The sequence below is a fragment of the Actinia tenebrosa genome, unplaced genomic scaffold (assembly GCF_029948245.1).
Source record: "Actinia tenebrosa isolate PJP-AT-01 unplaced genomic scaffold, QUT_ActTen_1.0 PGA_scaffold14__42_contigs__length_11649687, whole genome shotgun sequence".
NCBI classification, from domain to species: domain Eukaryota; kingdom Metazoa; phylum Cnidaria; class Anthozoa; order Actiniaria; family Actiniidae; genus Actinia; species Actinia tenebrosa.
The window spans coordinates 2,128,931-2,144,368 of NW_028292574.1; the positions used below are offsets into that span (position 1 = coordinate 2,128,931).

At 37.1% G+C, this 15,438-nt stretch overlaps 1 protein-coding gene across 1 annotated transcript; it reads right to left on the reverse strand.

Moving 5' to 3' along the window:
* Positions 1 to 974: 974 nt before the first annotated feature.
* On the reverse strand, positions 975 to 3,138 carry LOC116291060 (zinc finger MYM-type protein 2-like). The gene is made up of 3 exons (XM_089029907.1): positions 3,121 to 3,138; positions 2,055 to 2,467; positions 975 to 1,943 (listed from the first exon to the last, which is right to left on the reverse strand). Exons 1-3 carry the CDS (start codon positions 3,136 to 3,138, stop codon positions 983 to 985), a joined length of 1,392 nt encoding a protein of 463 aa, XP_088886033.1. The 3' UTR covers positions 975 to 982.
* Between the last annotated feature and the right edge of the window lie 12,300 nt (positions 3,139 to 15,438).

Here is a 15,438-nt window from a genome sequence, read left to right on the forward strand (position 1 = left end):
AAAGTTGTTGCGTAAAGAAATGTTTGGAAAGTGCTATGCCCACACTAAAGGATGTAGAGCTTTTTCGGAACGGGTCGGTCCACTAATCTTATAGCTTGAAGGCGATGAAATCTTTGAAAACATGTAAGCTAGCCAAATTCATACTAGTTCTCACGAGGTAACAAATGAGCTATATTCGAGAGCACAAAACTCGAAAAGATTGCCAAATCTATGACTAGTGACTCAGCAGAAACTATGACGCTGAAATGAACACCTCAGATGTTGAAATAACAGAAAATCTCCTTGAACAGAATTCAAAGGTGAAGCAAACAACAAGTAAATCGCCATATTGGATAAAGAATATAGTCAGCGAAGCAACTTGAACAGTAAATATCTAAGTCTAACTTTCTTGTTAAAAATCCTGATTCATTTGTTTGTTTTTGCTGTATTCAATAGTCGTAAAATACGATTTGAATTTGCACAAGTAATTATATGTGTTATCGTACAAGCGATTGCGAACATTGGTTTGAATTACGTATGGAATTGCACATGCTCAGACGTGGTAAATACTCTTGGTGACTATGACATACTAGAAAAAAATTACCCATTTTACAAATGTACATGAACATAATGATGTTTTAGTGTCATTGTAAAATTCATTAATAATGCATGAGGTAATTACTCAGTGAAAGACCTGGATTCAGGTCACATGAATGGTTTGTAATTCTCGATACAGGACGTGTGAAACTTAAAGCACGGGGAGGGTTGAATAGTCAGCAGGGAAAGGCTGGGGTTGATAAATTGTAAATAGTATGCTTATTAATATGATTAACTTTTATAAAAAGATCTCTAACCCGCCTAATTAGTATTCTTAACTTTTATAAAGATCTCTAACCCGCCTAATTAGTATGCTTAACTTTTATAAAGAGTCGTGTCCTTTGGAATTCTACAAGGTTTATTAATCAATAAGTTTGTACATGAATACATGCCAATATTATAGATATTACTTATTCGCGTACCCAAAGTTGATATTGCAGTTGTTAAATACTGAACTTGCACAAAAATTATTAATATTACTGCTCAAGGAATCCTCTGGCATTGGAATACTGGCTAGTACATCGTCTGACAAGTCAAATTTCCAATCAAAATCGACAATATCATTCTCTACGTGTTCTCTAGGTTTTGATAACTTCTCCTTAACACTACTATGCTCGTACTCCGTTTCTTTAGGAGCACTGACTGGCCCTAAAACATTGCTTACATTATCTAACTGCTTTTCACTTGCTTTTTGATACGAAAACAATGCGTTCGATTTATGTCCCGTTCGTTTTCTTGCTAACTTTTCTTCGACAGAGTGCTGGAACAATCGACTAGCACAAGTAACACGCAAGCAGTGAGCTGTTTTGCGGGGCAAGTTTGCTTTTTGACATAATTTATCCGGCAGTATCTTATTTAAAGTGCATAAACCTACAGCGCTTCTTTCGTAATCGAACTTGCCATTTCTATGCGGCCGAAAATAAAAGCTTTCAAGACTTTCAGCAAAATCTTGCACCTTACTGATATAAACTGAATACAATGCAGCTAAACATCGATTATGCTGACTTCCAGTATCATGGCACTTATGCTGTATGAAACGAGGCTTATTGTGCAAATCTTTTAACCCGCCATGAAATGTTTTTGACAAACTTTCATCAAAAATGATCACACCTTCTTTAACAGAAATGTTGCTAAGCCTAAGTAACCTGTGTTCGCCAGCTCGAAGGCCAAAAATTTTGCCATTATAAAAATAGATAGTGTACAATAATGACTCAGCTGAATGTCCTCCGAGAAGGCCTTTTTCCCACAATATTGCCTCTTCATCCTCAGTTACTTCTTTACGTGCGTCCATCTTGCACTTCTGAGCTATTCCACACTTCGTAGCATCCTTCATCTCTGCGTCTAATACTTTGCGAAACGACGCGAACATTTATAATAAAAGAATAAGTTTATTAAAACCATGAAATAAATATTTTTCCACCTAATTATAAAATGCAATTTAAGGCAATTCATTTAAAACACCCAATAAATTTACTTGCCTCTTGTCAGCTTTATTGAGAACGTTCAATGCATTCTCTCCTCTCGTCTCACTTAAATGTCGGTTAATCGCACAAATTAAAAAATAAAGCGCTTTAGGTGGATAACGCTCTCCATTTTTCTTGGCCACTTCGCCAACGAACTTACACAACCAAAAGTTTAAGGTATTTGGCAACATGTGCTCCAGATTAACGGTCAGATCTTGAACGTCATCACCTTTGAGACCGGCCACTCCAACGTGTTCTAACATTGCTAATTTATTTGGCCGTTGTTCCTGCCATTCCTCGAAAACGTTTATGCCCCATTTAGTGCTGTATTGAGTAGCTTTTGGAGTAGCTTCCGACACTAAACTGGACTCTTCTTCTTTACTCTTTGCAGAGCGAAACCGAACAGCCATGTTTCTACTACAACCTCTCTATGAAAATGAACTGCTAAATTCAGTGTTCAATATTTCGAAACTCCTTTGGGAGAACTCATTCCGGCAACTAAGCCATGAAAGAATTTTGTTATTATCAATGAATAATATTCTATTCAATTTCGTCATACAATCAACTAAGTCCTCATTTGTTAATAACATTTCAAAACTCATGAATTATTAATTCATTTCACAAGTAAGATAAAATATGAGCGGGAGACCTTTATGGGCTTTAAAACGGCTCGCCTGCGGCTCGCCGCTTTAAATGCCCATAAAGGTCTCCCGCTCATATTTTATCTATTACTACATAAAGGTACTGTATTCTTTAGAAATTTATCTAAAGAAAAAAACAGCAGGCAGAAGTCACGCATGTTTGAATATTAACTATAATAAGATCACGTAACGCAATCACTGCGCGGCGTTATTTTGTTATGCAAGAAATACTCAAGTGCATTTGCAGCATCTCTTCTAATTGTATCTAGGGGTACAAATGACGTAGTCAGGCGTTCTCGCGCCGTTCTTCCTCAACGAAGCCCGAGTAAACACTACAATAGTGTCTAGTATTATATTAACTATTATTAATCAATTGACCAACGAGGGCTTTCCATTCTGAGGTCACGTGTCTATACAATCATAATCAAACTTGAACGAACCTTAATTACAGATCTCATTTTTAGTGATCAAAACAACAAACGGAAAGAGCGCTCGCTCGCTACTTGACTTGCGGGATTAGGGTAAAGCGAAATTTAAACTGCATCTGGTTTCTAAAAATAGGCCAAACGGGAATTTAAGTGGCGCGCACCATAATAAGAAGTTACATACATACGTACATACACACACACACACACACACACACACACACACACACACACACACACACACACACACACACACACACATACACACACACACATACACACACACACATACACACACACACACATACACACACACACACACACACGTCACACACACACACACACACACACACACACACACACACACACACATACATACATACATACATACATACATACATACATACATACATACATACATACATACATACATACATACATACATACATACATACATACATACATACATACATACATACATACTTACATACATACATGCAGCTTTCTTCGCCTCCTATCGCGGGTCCCATCTGCAAAACTACTAAACAACTATTTACTACTAAATAGTGCAAAGTGTTGCACACTTTTAGTGTTTTTACTCTAGTATTATTATATAAATGAGCTAACAGTTTTCACGGCTTGGAAGACCGCAAGGCTGACACCAATCTTTAAAAAGGACGATGATACTGACTGTGGTAACTATCGGCCCGTCTCTTTACTTAGTGTCCCGAGTAAGATCTTGGAAAGTGAGGTTAACGACAGACTGGTGCAGCATGTCTTTAAGAACAATAATCTAATCTCAGAAAGGCAATGGGCATATCGTGCTGGATATTCAACAGAACTGTTGTTGGTTCATTTGACGGAGATGTGGAGAAAGGCCGTAGACTCGGGTAAGGTCGTGGCAGTAGCCTTTATCGATTTCAAAAAGGCGTTCGATAGCGTTTCGCACGACATCTTGGGGCGTAAACTGGAAAATAATTTCGGCATCAAAGGTGGCCTATTAGAGTGGATGAAGAGTTATCTAGAAGGAAGACAGCAATTTACTGTGTTGAATGGAGTTACATCTGAACTGCTGCCAGTGTCTACCGGAATTCCTCAAGGATCCGTGTTAGGTCCAACACTCTTTACACTATTTGCTAACGATTTACCATCTGTTGTTGTCTCAGGATCGTCGTATATGTATGCAGATGACACAACAATTTTCTGTATCGGCGAATCTGCAGATATTGCTGTCTCTCATCTCAATAAAGCCTTACGAGAAGTTTATAGCTGGTGCTTGGTCAACCGTTTAACACCACATCCAGGAAAAAGCGAAGTGATGATAATTAGCAGGAAGACCATTACTGGACCGTTAGCTCCTGTGCTTCTGGGCAACTCAGTTTTACGATACGTTTCAGAAACGCGTCTTCTGGGTATGACTGTGGACGACAAGCTTAGTTGGGTACCACATGCGTTGGAACTAAAGAAGAACTTTGTCAACAAATTAGAACTGCTAAAACGTTCAAGATTTCTACCTAAGGACATCTTACGGAACTTCTACTTTAGAGTAATTTTGCCCTCTGTAAAATATGGCTTAGTTTTATGGGGTTCGTGCTGTAATTCAGAAATTTTCAATTCCATTGAGAGATTACATTGTAGGGCAGCTAGGATTATCTTCAATTTACCCAAAGATATGGCGTCATCTGATGTACTTGCATTTGACAAATGGACAACAATTAAGTTAGATTATAAATTAGAAATATTTAAGATTTTTCATAAAGCAAGCAATCGTAGTCTACCAGAATCTTTATCAGAAAGTATTTTTATAAAGCGCAATAGTAAATATTCTTTACGCGGAAATGAAACTCTCGCAATTCCAAGGTTTGAAAGCAGATTTTTAAAGGACTCATTGGTGTATCGAGGCTCAGTTCTATGGAATCTAATAATTTGTAATATTGATAAGGTAACACATTCAAATTTTAAGGACATCAAAGTACAGCTCAGTGCCAAGGACTATTTTATAAATTTCAATTTTGACTCTACTGCCTCGACGTCTCGCTTTAGAAAAAAGGACTTTGTATATATGTAACATTATTTTATTATGGAGTGAATGTAACTGCGCGGGCTGTTGGACTCGCTATGGGTGGCGGGTGCTGTTCAGATGAGGTGAATGCCTATTGACACGGTGTTCACCGCATTTGTCTGTGTTTTATGCCCCTGGCGGGTCTAATAGCTTGCGCAGTTTGTGTATGTGAATGTGTGTGAGAATTATATATAAGATATTTAAAGTTATCTAAGTTAATTAGCTATTTTTACAGATTCATACTTATATTATATTTTATTTATTTAATTTATTTTATGCACGACCCCACAAGCTTTTAGCTTTAAATTTTATCGTGTTTAAATAAAGGTATTCTATTCTATTCTATTCTAATAAATTTGTGTTGTTGTTGAGGGATGTTATTATATAAAGGCCTTGTCTTTCACTTTAAAAAGCTAACAAATATTCAAAAACATTTAGGAACGCCAATTTACTGACAAAGAAATTAGTCATTTTGGTTTTTGCATTGCATTTTGCATTATTTCGTATTTTGTCTCAGTTGTTTCTTAACAAGTTTTAACCGAATGTAAACTTTGCGGTTTTTCGAAAACTCTATTTCGGTCATTCGTGTCCGTATTTTTCTCGCGCATGAAAACAGATGGGAAAAAAAAATTGAATTCAAATCGAATCTCAAAATCCATAAGCTTAAGTTTTCAAGCTTATCGAAAAGTAGTTAAGGCTTATATGAAAGGAATAAAAATATTTTAAAGAAGAATTAGGATCAGAAAACTATTTTTTAACAGATGACACATTTGGTGACAGTTATGATCTCCAGCCAATTTCTTCTCTGATGCTACCAAATTCATTTCCTTTTAACTTCATTGCGGTAAAAATAGGTTATTATAAAAACCTAAACTCTTTATATGGATAACCTAATATTGTCATGCAAATGAAGTAAAAGTGTGTTTTACTCACCTTTTCTTAAGCAGTTTTCTAGTCGGTCTTTATATGCCTTGTTCATTTGTCCATAAAAAAGTTAGGAAATCTCCGAAATTTTGATTTCAATGAAAGACATCCGAGGTAAATTTCACTAACCTGATAGTGTGTTAGATTGTCTGTAAGTTATCTTGTTTTTTAAAGTAAAATTAACCAGGAATTCAAAGCTTAAAAATGTCGCCCATGGAAAACTTTGTCGAAGAGTCTTCCAAGAACAAAACTAGCCCCTGTGGGTGGTGGTGAGTTGTGTACAAAATTCCTTAGTGGGAGAATATACTCGCGCCAAGAAAACAACGTTGTGCATTTCGATTCGATTTCACTGCATGGTTTTTATTATGGGAGATACTATCTTCATCTCGAATATAGAATAGTTGTCGATTTTTCCCCGATCTTGTTTTTGTGCTGTGCCTATGGGCACAGTACATTTGTTTTTGGTGAGTTAGGTATGATCGGAATTTAGTGTTACGAATGCCATTGGTGGACCTCGTCATGATTGACATTGGTGAAACACGAGGTGAAAATGCATGTTGAGATCTGTAAGATCGGGACACGGAGGAGGTGAAAGAGGTTGAACGTATGTGGTTTTCGTGGTAAGAGTGCCTTAATCCAACTTACTTTAAACTTAATTTGGTAGTCCTAAGCAGATAATTAGAAACTGGAGCTAAATTAGAAACTTTAAGTGCGATTTTTGTTTTTTGATACAACTCGAATTAGTTACGTAAACAAAATATTGTAAATGGACAGGCCAGGAATTTATACTGCGTCATTGATGTAAAATAGTACTCGCACGAGTTTTATATTATTTTATTAGCAAGAAAAATGATATTAGGTTTGATTAGCAAAACATATTTATTTCTAGTCGAATATTTTCATGACAAAAACGTATTTCATGCCGTAAGCTTGAATGGGGGCGGGCAAGGAATTTCTACTGCGTCATTGATCTAAAATAGTACTATTGGTATTTACTAAAACAAGGAACGACCTAAAACCACCTGAAACGACCTGAAACGACCTGAAACGACCTGAAACGACCTGAAACGACCTGAAACCAACTTGAAACCACCTGAAACCAGCCAAAACATTGAATCTCCATCGAGTTTGTCGTCCAGTTTGTGCATTTTATTGACTGTTATCGATCGATCGTTTGTTTTCCTTGGAAGGGATGTACTTCATGGTAGAATGTCATATAGTCGCTCATACGTATAGTCTCCCATAGAAGTATTCCACACTTATACCTCACTTTTCCCTTGCTATGATTACCTGTTCCTAGCTATGATCAACCGTCCCTACCTATGATCAACTGTTCCTAGCTATGATCAACTGTCACTAGCTATGATCAACTATCCCTTAGCTATGATCAACTATCCCTAGCTATTTTCAACTATCTCTTGCTATTTTCAACTGCTCCTAGCTGTCATCAACTGTCCCTAGCTATTTTCAACTATCCCTAGCTGTCATCAACTGTCCCTAGCTATGATTACAATTTGAACATTTTTTTACTTTAACGTGTAAATTTGTTTAACTTAACATTGGCGTATCTAGGGGGCTCAGGGGTGCCTGTGACCCCATTTTCAAAGCCAAAGATAAATAATCTGACCGTTGATGCAGTATGTGATATGATGTCATAGTGACAATTTGGTATGTTGTGACCCCCACGCCCACCCCCCACACATGACAGATCCTGGATAAGCCCCTCCTTAACGTAATTCAGCCATGTTGCCTGCAAGTTTTTAAGTTCATTAAACTATATAAGGGGAAGTTAATCTATATATAGGTACAGGAAACCATTAGTAGAGAATGGTGAAAATAGCTAGGGATAGTTGATCATAGCTAGTGACAGTTGATCATAGCTAGGAACAGTTGATCATAGGCAGGGACGGTTGATCATAGCTAGGAACAGGTAATCGTAGCGAGGGAGAGGTGAGGTATAAGTGTGGAATACTTCTATGGGAGAGTATACGTAGCGACTATATGACATTCTACCATGAAATACATCCCTTCCAAGGAAAACAAACACTTGATCGATCGATAAAAGTCAATAAAATACACAAACTGGACGACAAACTCGATGGAGATTCAATGTTTTGGCTGGTTTCAGGTGGTTTCAAGATGGTTTCAGGTCGTTTCAGGTCGTTTCAGGTCGTTTCAGGTCGTTTCAGGTCGTTTTAGGTGGTTTCAGGTGGTTTCAGGCCGTTCCTTGTTTTAGTAACAGTACCCGCACGAGTTATATGTTATTGTATTAACTAAAGTAATAATTTTTGTTTTGGTTAGCTAAACGTATCTATTTCTAGTCGAATATTTTTATGAAAAAGGGATTTTCATGCCGAAACCTTCAACGAGTGGGTGGACGAGGAATTTACTGCGTCATAATTTACATAAAAGAGTACTCACACGAGTTTTATATTAGTTTATTTATAGTTCATTTCACGGTTTCCGACGCCATATTGTTTGGGCAGAAGTGTAGGGAAAGAGATATGTTTTTCGTAATATTTCCATTCTGAGGTTACCCTGCGAGCAAAGTCTCCTTTACCTTCCCCCGAGTGAGAGAAAGGAAAGAGTCTTCTTTCCTTTCTCTCACTCGGGGGAAGGTAAAGGAGACTCTGCTCGCAGGGTATTCTGAGGTAAATTTTCGAGACCAAACTTTTTCTGTAGATGGAGAATCTTCTGTTCAATAATGTTTTGTGTGGTGTTTTTGAGCCGATGGAGCCACCATAACACTGGTTCTCAGAGAGACGGAGGCTTGTTTTGGGGTTTGCGAACAAGACTCGTTTATGCTGGTTCAATTTGACCGTAAAAAAATATTCAAACCGAATCCACGGACTTTCTTCTGTCTTACAATGACTAAATCCCAAGTAGTCTTGTACTCTATTCAAAGTATCCAATGTGCACAGCACATTTGACACGTTTTCCCGTGTCAAAACTTGTTACCTTTCTAATTCATTCAAATTGGGCTACCTGTGACTTTCGTATCGGGAGCTCCGCTTTTAGGTAGTGCCTAAATATATATATTAAATTATTATTATTATTATTATTATTATTATTATTATTATTATTATTATCATTATAAGTAAGGAAAGTCACGAACGGGACACGAGAACCTGCATGCGAGGTGACCACCTCATGAAATGTTGAAATAACTAAACGTAAAAATATATGCAAAAATATAACATTGTACGTAAAAATTGAAAAAATAAGAATGGAAAAATAAGTTCATTAAGATAAAACTAGTGTACTTTATGAGGTTAGCCTCTATGACAGGGACATTCTCGAGAAGCAGACCAGGTACAAGACCTGTCGATATCGAAAACAGAATCAAGTAAAGAAAAGTAACGTACTGAAATGTGGTTTTTGAAGTAGCTATACTAGAAAAACATGTAGAAGGAGAAGATTTACAAATGGAATTCCAAAGTTTAACGATGCGATTAAAATATGAGGCCTGAAAAGTATTAGAGTTACAGAAAGGAACCTTGAGCATCAATCTAAGATTAAGACAGTTACGTATATTACTATGCTTACTAAAGACGACAAAGTCACTAATGTTAAGGTCAATATGTCCATAAAGAGCTTTATAGAAGAAGGTTCAAGCCTCCGCGGGCGGTCTCATATGCAAAGTCTTAAAATGTCTGAATAGAAGGTTTTGCGTTTGCTCTAAAAATACCTGCCAAATTATTAGACCTTCGCCGTGTCTCAGATGAACACGTAAAATGACGATCCCATCTTAGAGACTTTAAACATAGAGGGCCACAATTTAATCAGCGCTGAGTAGTCTACTGTTACGTGTTACCCTAAAAAAGACGTTATAAACAAGACTTGGCTACGCCTACTTGGATCTTGTACTCACTAACTTGGATTAATATTTTTTTACTGGCAGGTTTAAATGGCTCTTCGTCAAGTTACCCTTCACATTCATGTCTGAACATCGAACGAAGTGCCCAAGACACTGGAAATGGCATGTACTGGATTAATCCAGGCAACAAAGGAATCCCTTTTACTGTGTACTGTGACATGACCACTGCCGGAGGTAAGATTTGTTGGTGTCATATGAATGCATGAGCCTCCTGTGATACTATATTAACCCATGCAACCAAGGAACCCCAAGCGTGTAAAAACATCAACATATGGATCGGTAGTCGAGTGCATGAATTTAAACTGTATTTTTCTCATAACTATTTATGAGGCACGTTCCCTGATATTACAATCTCTGTGACCATGACTGGATTGTCGTCATTGGCCCATAGGCAATTTTTTGATTGATATAGGCTTGACGCATATACGCTTTACTAAACACGGTTTAAGACCCTTGCACTCGTGAGACCAATCTCACAACGATCTCGTACCCATACTCAGAGCCTGCGTTTCTTCTGGTCTGCGGCAAAGGACCAAAGCTCTAGCATAATCCATTTTTTGAAGCACGCGCAATTTTGTGGAAGTGAAAAATAATCAATGAATATCATGCTTTCAAAGAAGAATTCTGTTTTCATTTCCGATCAAAATGAAAAAAAAAAGAAAAAGAAAAAAAATCGATAAAATATATTTTTATGTTTGGCATGCGTCGCGCTCATCGTGCGCAGGTAACAAATAAGATTCATGCTCACACTGTAACCATTAATCTTCGAAAAAACACTGTAATTCATTCCGCTGTAGGTTACAAAAGATAACTATACATTGATACGTTTACTTTCCACGGTAATTATAATATGGCGAAACAAAAAGATAACATTTCGGTTAATTGGTTGATGGTTCCAATCGGCTTTCGGGAAAAACAAATTACTACTAATCACCCTCGATTCATTCTATTAAGTATGAATCAAACCTAGTTCTTGATGTTGAACTGACACTTATGTCTTTAGGTGGCTGGACACAGATCAAGGATGCAATCGCGACTCCGCTGACGGGATCACTCTCCTCTTCTTTATCAGAAGTTTCAGACTATCGACAAATTTCTAATCTGGGATTGTATCAATTCATCAACCAGCCTGCACTTCTGCAGCTTAAACAAGACATGGGGTTTATTCAGTTACGGTACTATTGTCGTAAAGCATCTGTTGGCAGAGTTTTTCACATTATGACGGCCAAAAATGCCTCGGGATACGACGTTGTCAGGTAATTGTTTTGGTTATTATGCATTAGTGAACTTATTTTTCTTAGTAAAAAACAAAGTCTCAGGTGATTTAGTATGATAAAACAAATGAGCGAGTAAGTTTACGCACACGCGCTCTGGTTGGTCGAAATACCATGTTAGCGGTATCAAAATGCTAACGTCATCTCAATCTTTTCCATGCGCTGTGAATTTTCGCTTCCCGTTGACGACAACAACAACAACAACAAAATCTTCATATTCAGTTAATTTTTGCGTTTCGGATTTTAAAAAAGCGTTAAAAAACAAGTGTCCGCGCCTGCTTCGAGTCGTGACTTCATAAGCTTCTCTCTTGTTCTTCTTTTAGCACAAAAATTTCCAGTTTCTTAATTAAGAAAAATAATGCTTAAAATGAAAATAACCTATGATTTAATTGATTGCCGCTTAATTACAGGCTAAATTCCACTTCAATCTGTGATTTAGCCTTGCCTTTAATTAGATCAAGGACTCGTTCTTTAACGATATTGTTATCTTGTTGAATGCACTTCCACTTCTTTATGTAAAGATCCCTGTGTAACTTTTTTTCAAGAAAATGCTCTATGAATTCTACTTTGACAAGTTCACCTGTTTTTTCGACAATCCTAGAATTCAGACATGGAAATCTGTATGTCCTCGTTGTAGATCGGTTACTCGCTTTAATTGTTGTTAATATGTGTTTTGTACACCTTGTATTGAGTTTTTTCCTATCAACTTACTTAGTTACTATTTTGCTTTGTTTAAGTTGGGCTAGCCTCGTGGGGACTACGAGTCCGTTCGCTCTGCCCCTCATGTAGTTTAAGCGTATCCGGATTTTTTCATTCCTTTTTTCTTTTTAATATGTATGTAATCTGCAAAGATGTCACTAATAATTAAATAAATAAATAAAGATCAGCCCAGAGATAGCTTTAGGGTTCAATATGTGATTTAGCCTTCCCTGACTTAGATCATTTTACAGGTTGTTTGTTTTAGGGTTCGATCGTTGAGTTAGCTATGCCTTCACTCACATCAATGAGTTATTCATGACCTGAATTATAATAAGATCAGTCCAGAGGTTGTCTGTCTCAAGATTCAATACGAATTAGCCATGCTTTATATAGATCAGGCCATTAGTTTTTGTTCCAGAATTCACTCTATGACTTAGAAGTGCCCTGTGTTTGGCCAGCCCAGCAGTTTTTTTTTATTTTTTTGTTTTGTTTTTTTGTTGTTGTTGTTGTTGTATTTTTGTTGTTTTTTGTTTTTGTTTGTTTGTTTGTTTGTTTGTTTTGTTTTTGTTTTTTAATGTTTTAGGTTGCAATCTAAGGCTAAGCCATGGCATGACTTATATATGAGTCCATCGGTTGTTTCGGATAGCGATTTGAGAGTCAGCTGCGCCCTAAATAAGCTCCGGCCTTGATGATGTTTCAGGATGAGTCGATAATGAGCCCTGACTTACATCGGATGAGGCGTATTTCGGAATGAAATTTATTTTCTTAGTCGTGCTCTATTTAAGTTAACCCAGCGGTTTTTCAGGGTTAAATATTCGATTACAATAACTAGATCAAAATTTAATTTTGCATAATTTAAAATGGGGAACGATCACTATAAATTAAATTACTTGCTGTTTAGTGTCATCTGTAGCCCAAAATAATAGCTTATCGCTTCAATTTTACTTTTGCTTCCAGGTACTTCGTAAAGGCTTCCTCGAATGCAAAGGCTTGTAATTCTTTCATTCGTCTTCCCGACGATAATTCGATACTGGCAGCCAACTGTGCCATGTGGGGAAGCGTTGAGGGAGTGAATAATTGTAATACGTGGGGACACTCAGATATCAAAACTTCTTGGATGTTGTACAAGAGACTTGCAACCTGGGTAAAGAAACATGCCATGACTTTTCTATTCACTTGCGACGACTATGTCTCGAGTGTACAAGCTGGGGACACTTGGAAGATGTTTGTGCGTTAAAAAAACCCCTCGTGACGTCAGGACTTGAAGTTAGAAGAATCCTGGGTAGCTAGCTAAGTGTACTTCGCATGCGGTATGGAAAGCATGAAGGGAAATGTTAAACGTTTTTGTAGTTGTTGTTGTTGTTTTCGTTGTCATTGCCTTTTTGGATGCTACGACTCTATAACGATGATGTCGTTGACTTTAATCGCTCCATGTAAGGAGTCAGATAGGCACAAATACTTCACGACTATGTAGTTGACTTTTTTTAGCTTCAAGTACGTGGTTTCTTTTGTCTTATTCTCATTATATAAACACTCCTTTCTACCACTTCTTTCTCTTTTACTCCGACGAAGGACTAGCGTCCGAAACGTCAGTACGTTTTTTTCATCTTTTCACGGTGTATAATTTACCTTTCCATCATTACAATTTCACAATAAGCTTAAGCCATACGGTGTTGAATTGTTTGAGTTCGCAGATTATTGAAAGCCACAGCAAACTTCTTCGGTGCTGTTCAAAACAAAATACAATTAACACAGTTTTCAAGAAAAAAATGCAATCAAAACTTTTGGCACGTTTACATGACACAAAAAATATAAAATATATATATATGTTTCAAGTAGTTCCTTTCTCTTGAGCTGTAGGCCTTTTACTAAGGGATATGCTAGCTCGCTTCTGTTTCTCATAGCCGTGCGAGCAGTTCCTATTCACCTCCTCTATGGGCGTGTGAAAGGAGACTCTGCTTGCAGGGTAATTGTTATTCCTGAATAAGTTTCAAACACATGTCCTTGCAGCATCAAATAGTTGAGATTCAATGACCTGCAACTGGAGCACGGCTGCCATCATGGGAGCCAACACACAGCTGATAGTGTCGTGGTTACCTATGCGATCAAAATATTCATTTATTCAGCAGAAAACTTAAAAAGATCTGGTAAAAATTGGACATCCAAGTGTTTCGGTGTAAATTAAAGATATTGCCACATCGGCAAATCATTTGGTGAAGGATAAACATATTGTGATGCTTTAAAGCATTTTCTTAACATTATCTTACCATAAAAAGCTTAATATAACGCAATTGTCTATACAACCCTCAACCCCCCCCCCCCCCCCCCCATCCTCTTTCCTATAGCCCCGGGACAGGACGGGGAATTAATGGGGAATGCGTATTTAATTCCTGATCTCGCAAAGTTAATTCCCCACCCTGTCCCCTGTTCCGGGGGTCGGGGGGCGTGGTGTCAATTGACTAGTGAATGATGAAGAAGGTTTGACCTAACGTTTCAGTAAGCAGTTATCAGATATTTTCGATTTAGTAAATCAGAAAAATAATACTTGAAATAATTGGAAAGAGCATGTTAAAATCAATAAAATGTTTGAAGGAATAACATTTTAAAAATGCGCACAAATATAAGAATATTCAGAAACCGAAAATCTGCATAAAAAATACTTTGATACGTATACTTCTGTGACAAATGCTTCGTATTTTTTGTTACTCTGTCCCAGTCCCCTAACCAGTTACCCTAACTTGTAGCAATATAGGAAGCTTTTCGAGCAAAGTTCATCATTTTGTGTTGTTCTTTAATGAATAGTTGCATCTGCAACAGGAATTAACTTCCCTTACAAAGCAAGTTACCCATTACATACGAACAGAATAGATAACACAGACCTCGATCTTGATAATTTACGATATCATGCTCATTCTCATCCTGAGTAATTGTTTTGTTGGGGTTTAAAAAGGGTCTCCCTGTCCCTATCAAAGTCAAGCTTGGATCTTTTTACGTATAGACTTTATTCCACAAGAATTTCAACTCGATTAGCCAAGCAAATCAATCTTATCACGCTCGATCTTTCGTTCGGTAAAAACTACAATGTAAGACATAAATTACAGATTACAGACAAATTATACATGAAATGGAGACGAATTTAGAAGAATAACAACCTAGATACTTACAATCTTGCGGGGTATAAATAAATATCCTTTTCCTTCGAATTACTTTTACCTTAAGTGCAATTTTGTGACAATATAAAAACAACATGAGAGTCTTCTATCTCGAGCCTCGTGGTCTTTTTTCGACAGGGAGGCCAGGATCACGTGACGTGCCCAAACATGTTTAATATCGGATAATATCGAATATCTATACCTAAGTGGCTAATTATTTATACCAATAGTTAGGGTTAATCGATTTTAGGGTGAATTATGTATTGTCTAATTATTGTCTAATAGTCATATATAGATATCATAATATGTCATATCACTTTTCCGCGGATGATGTACCACCCAATG

Excerpts from the sequence above, each read along its gene's own strand:
- LOC116291060 (XM_089029907.1), bottom strand. Across the intron at positions 1,944-2,054 it reads CTCAATAAAGCTGACAAGAG|GTTCGCGTCGTTTCGCAAAG; the intron begins GCAAGTAAATTT and ends TTTATTATAAAT.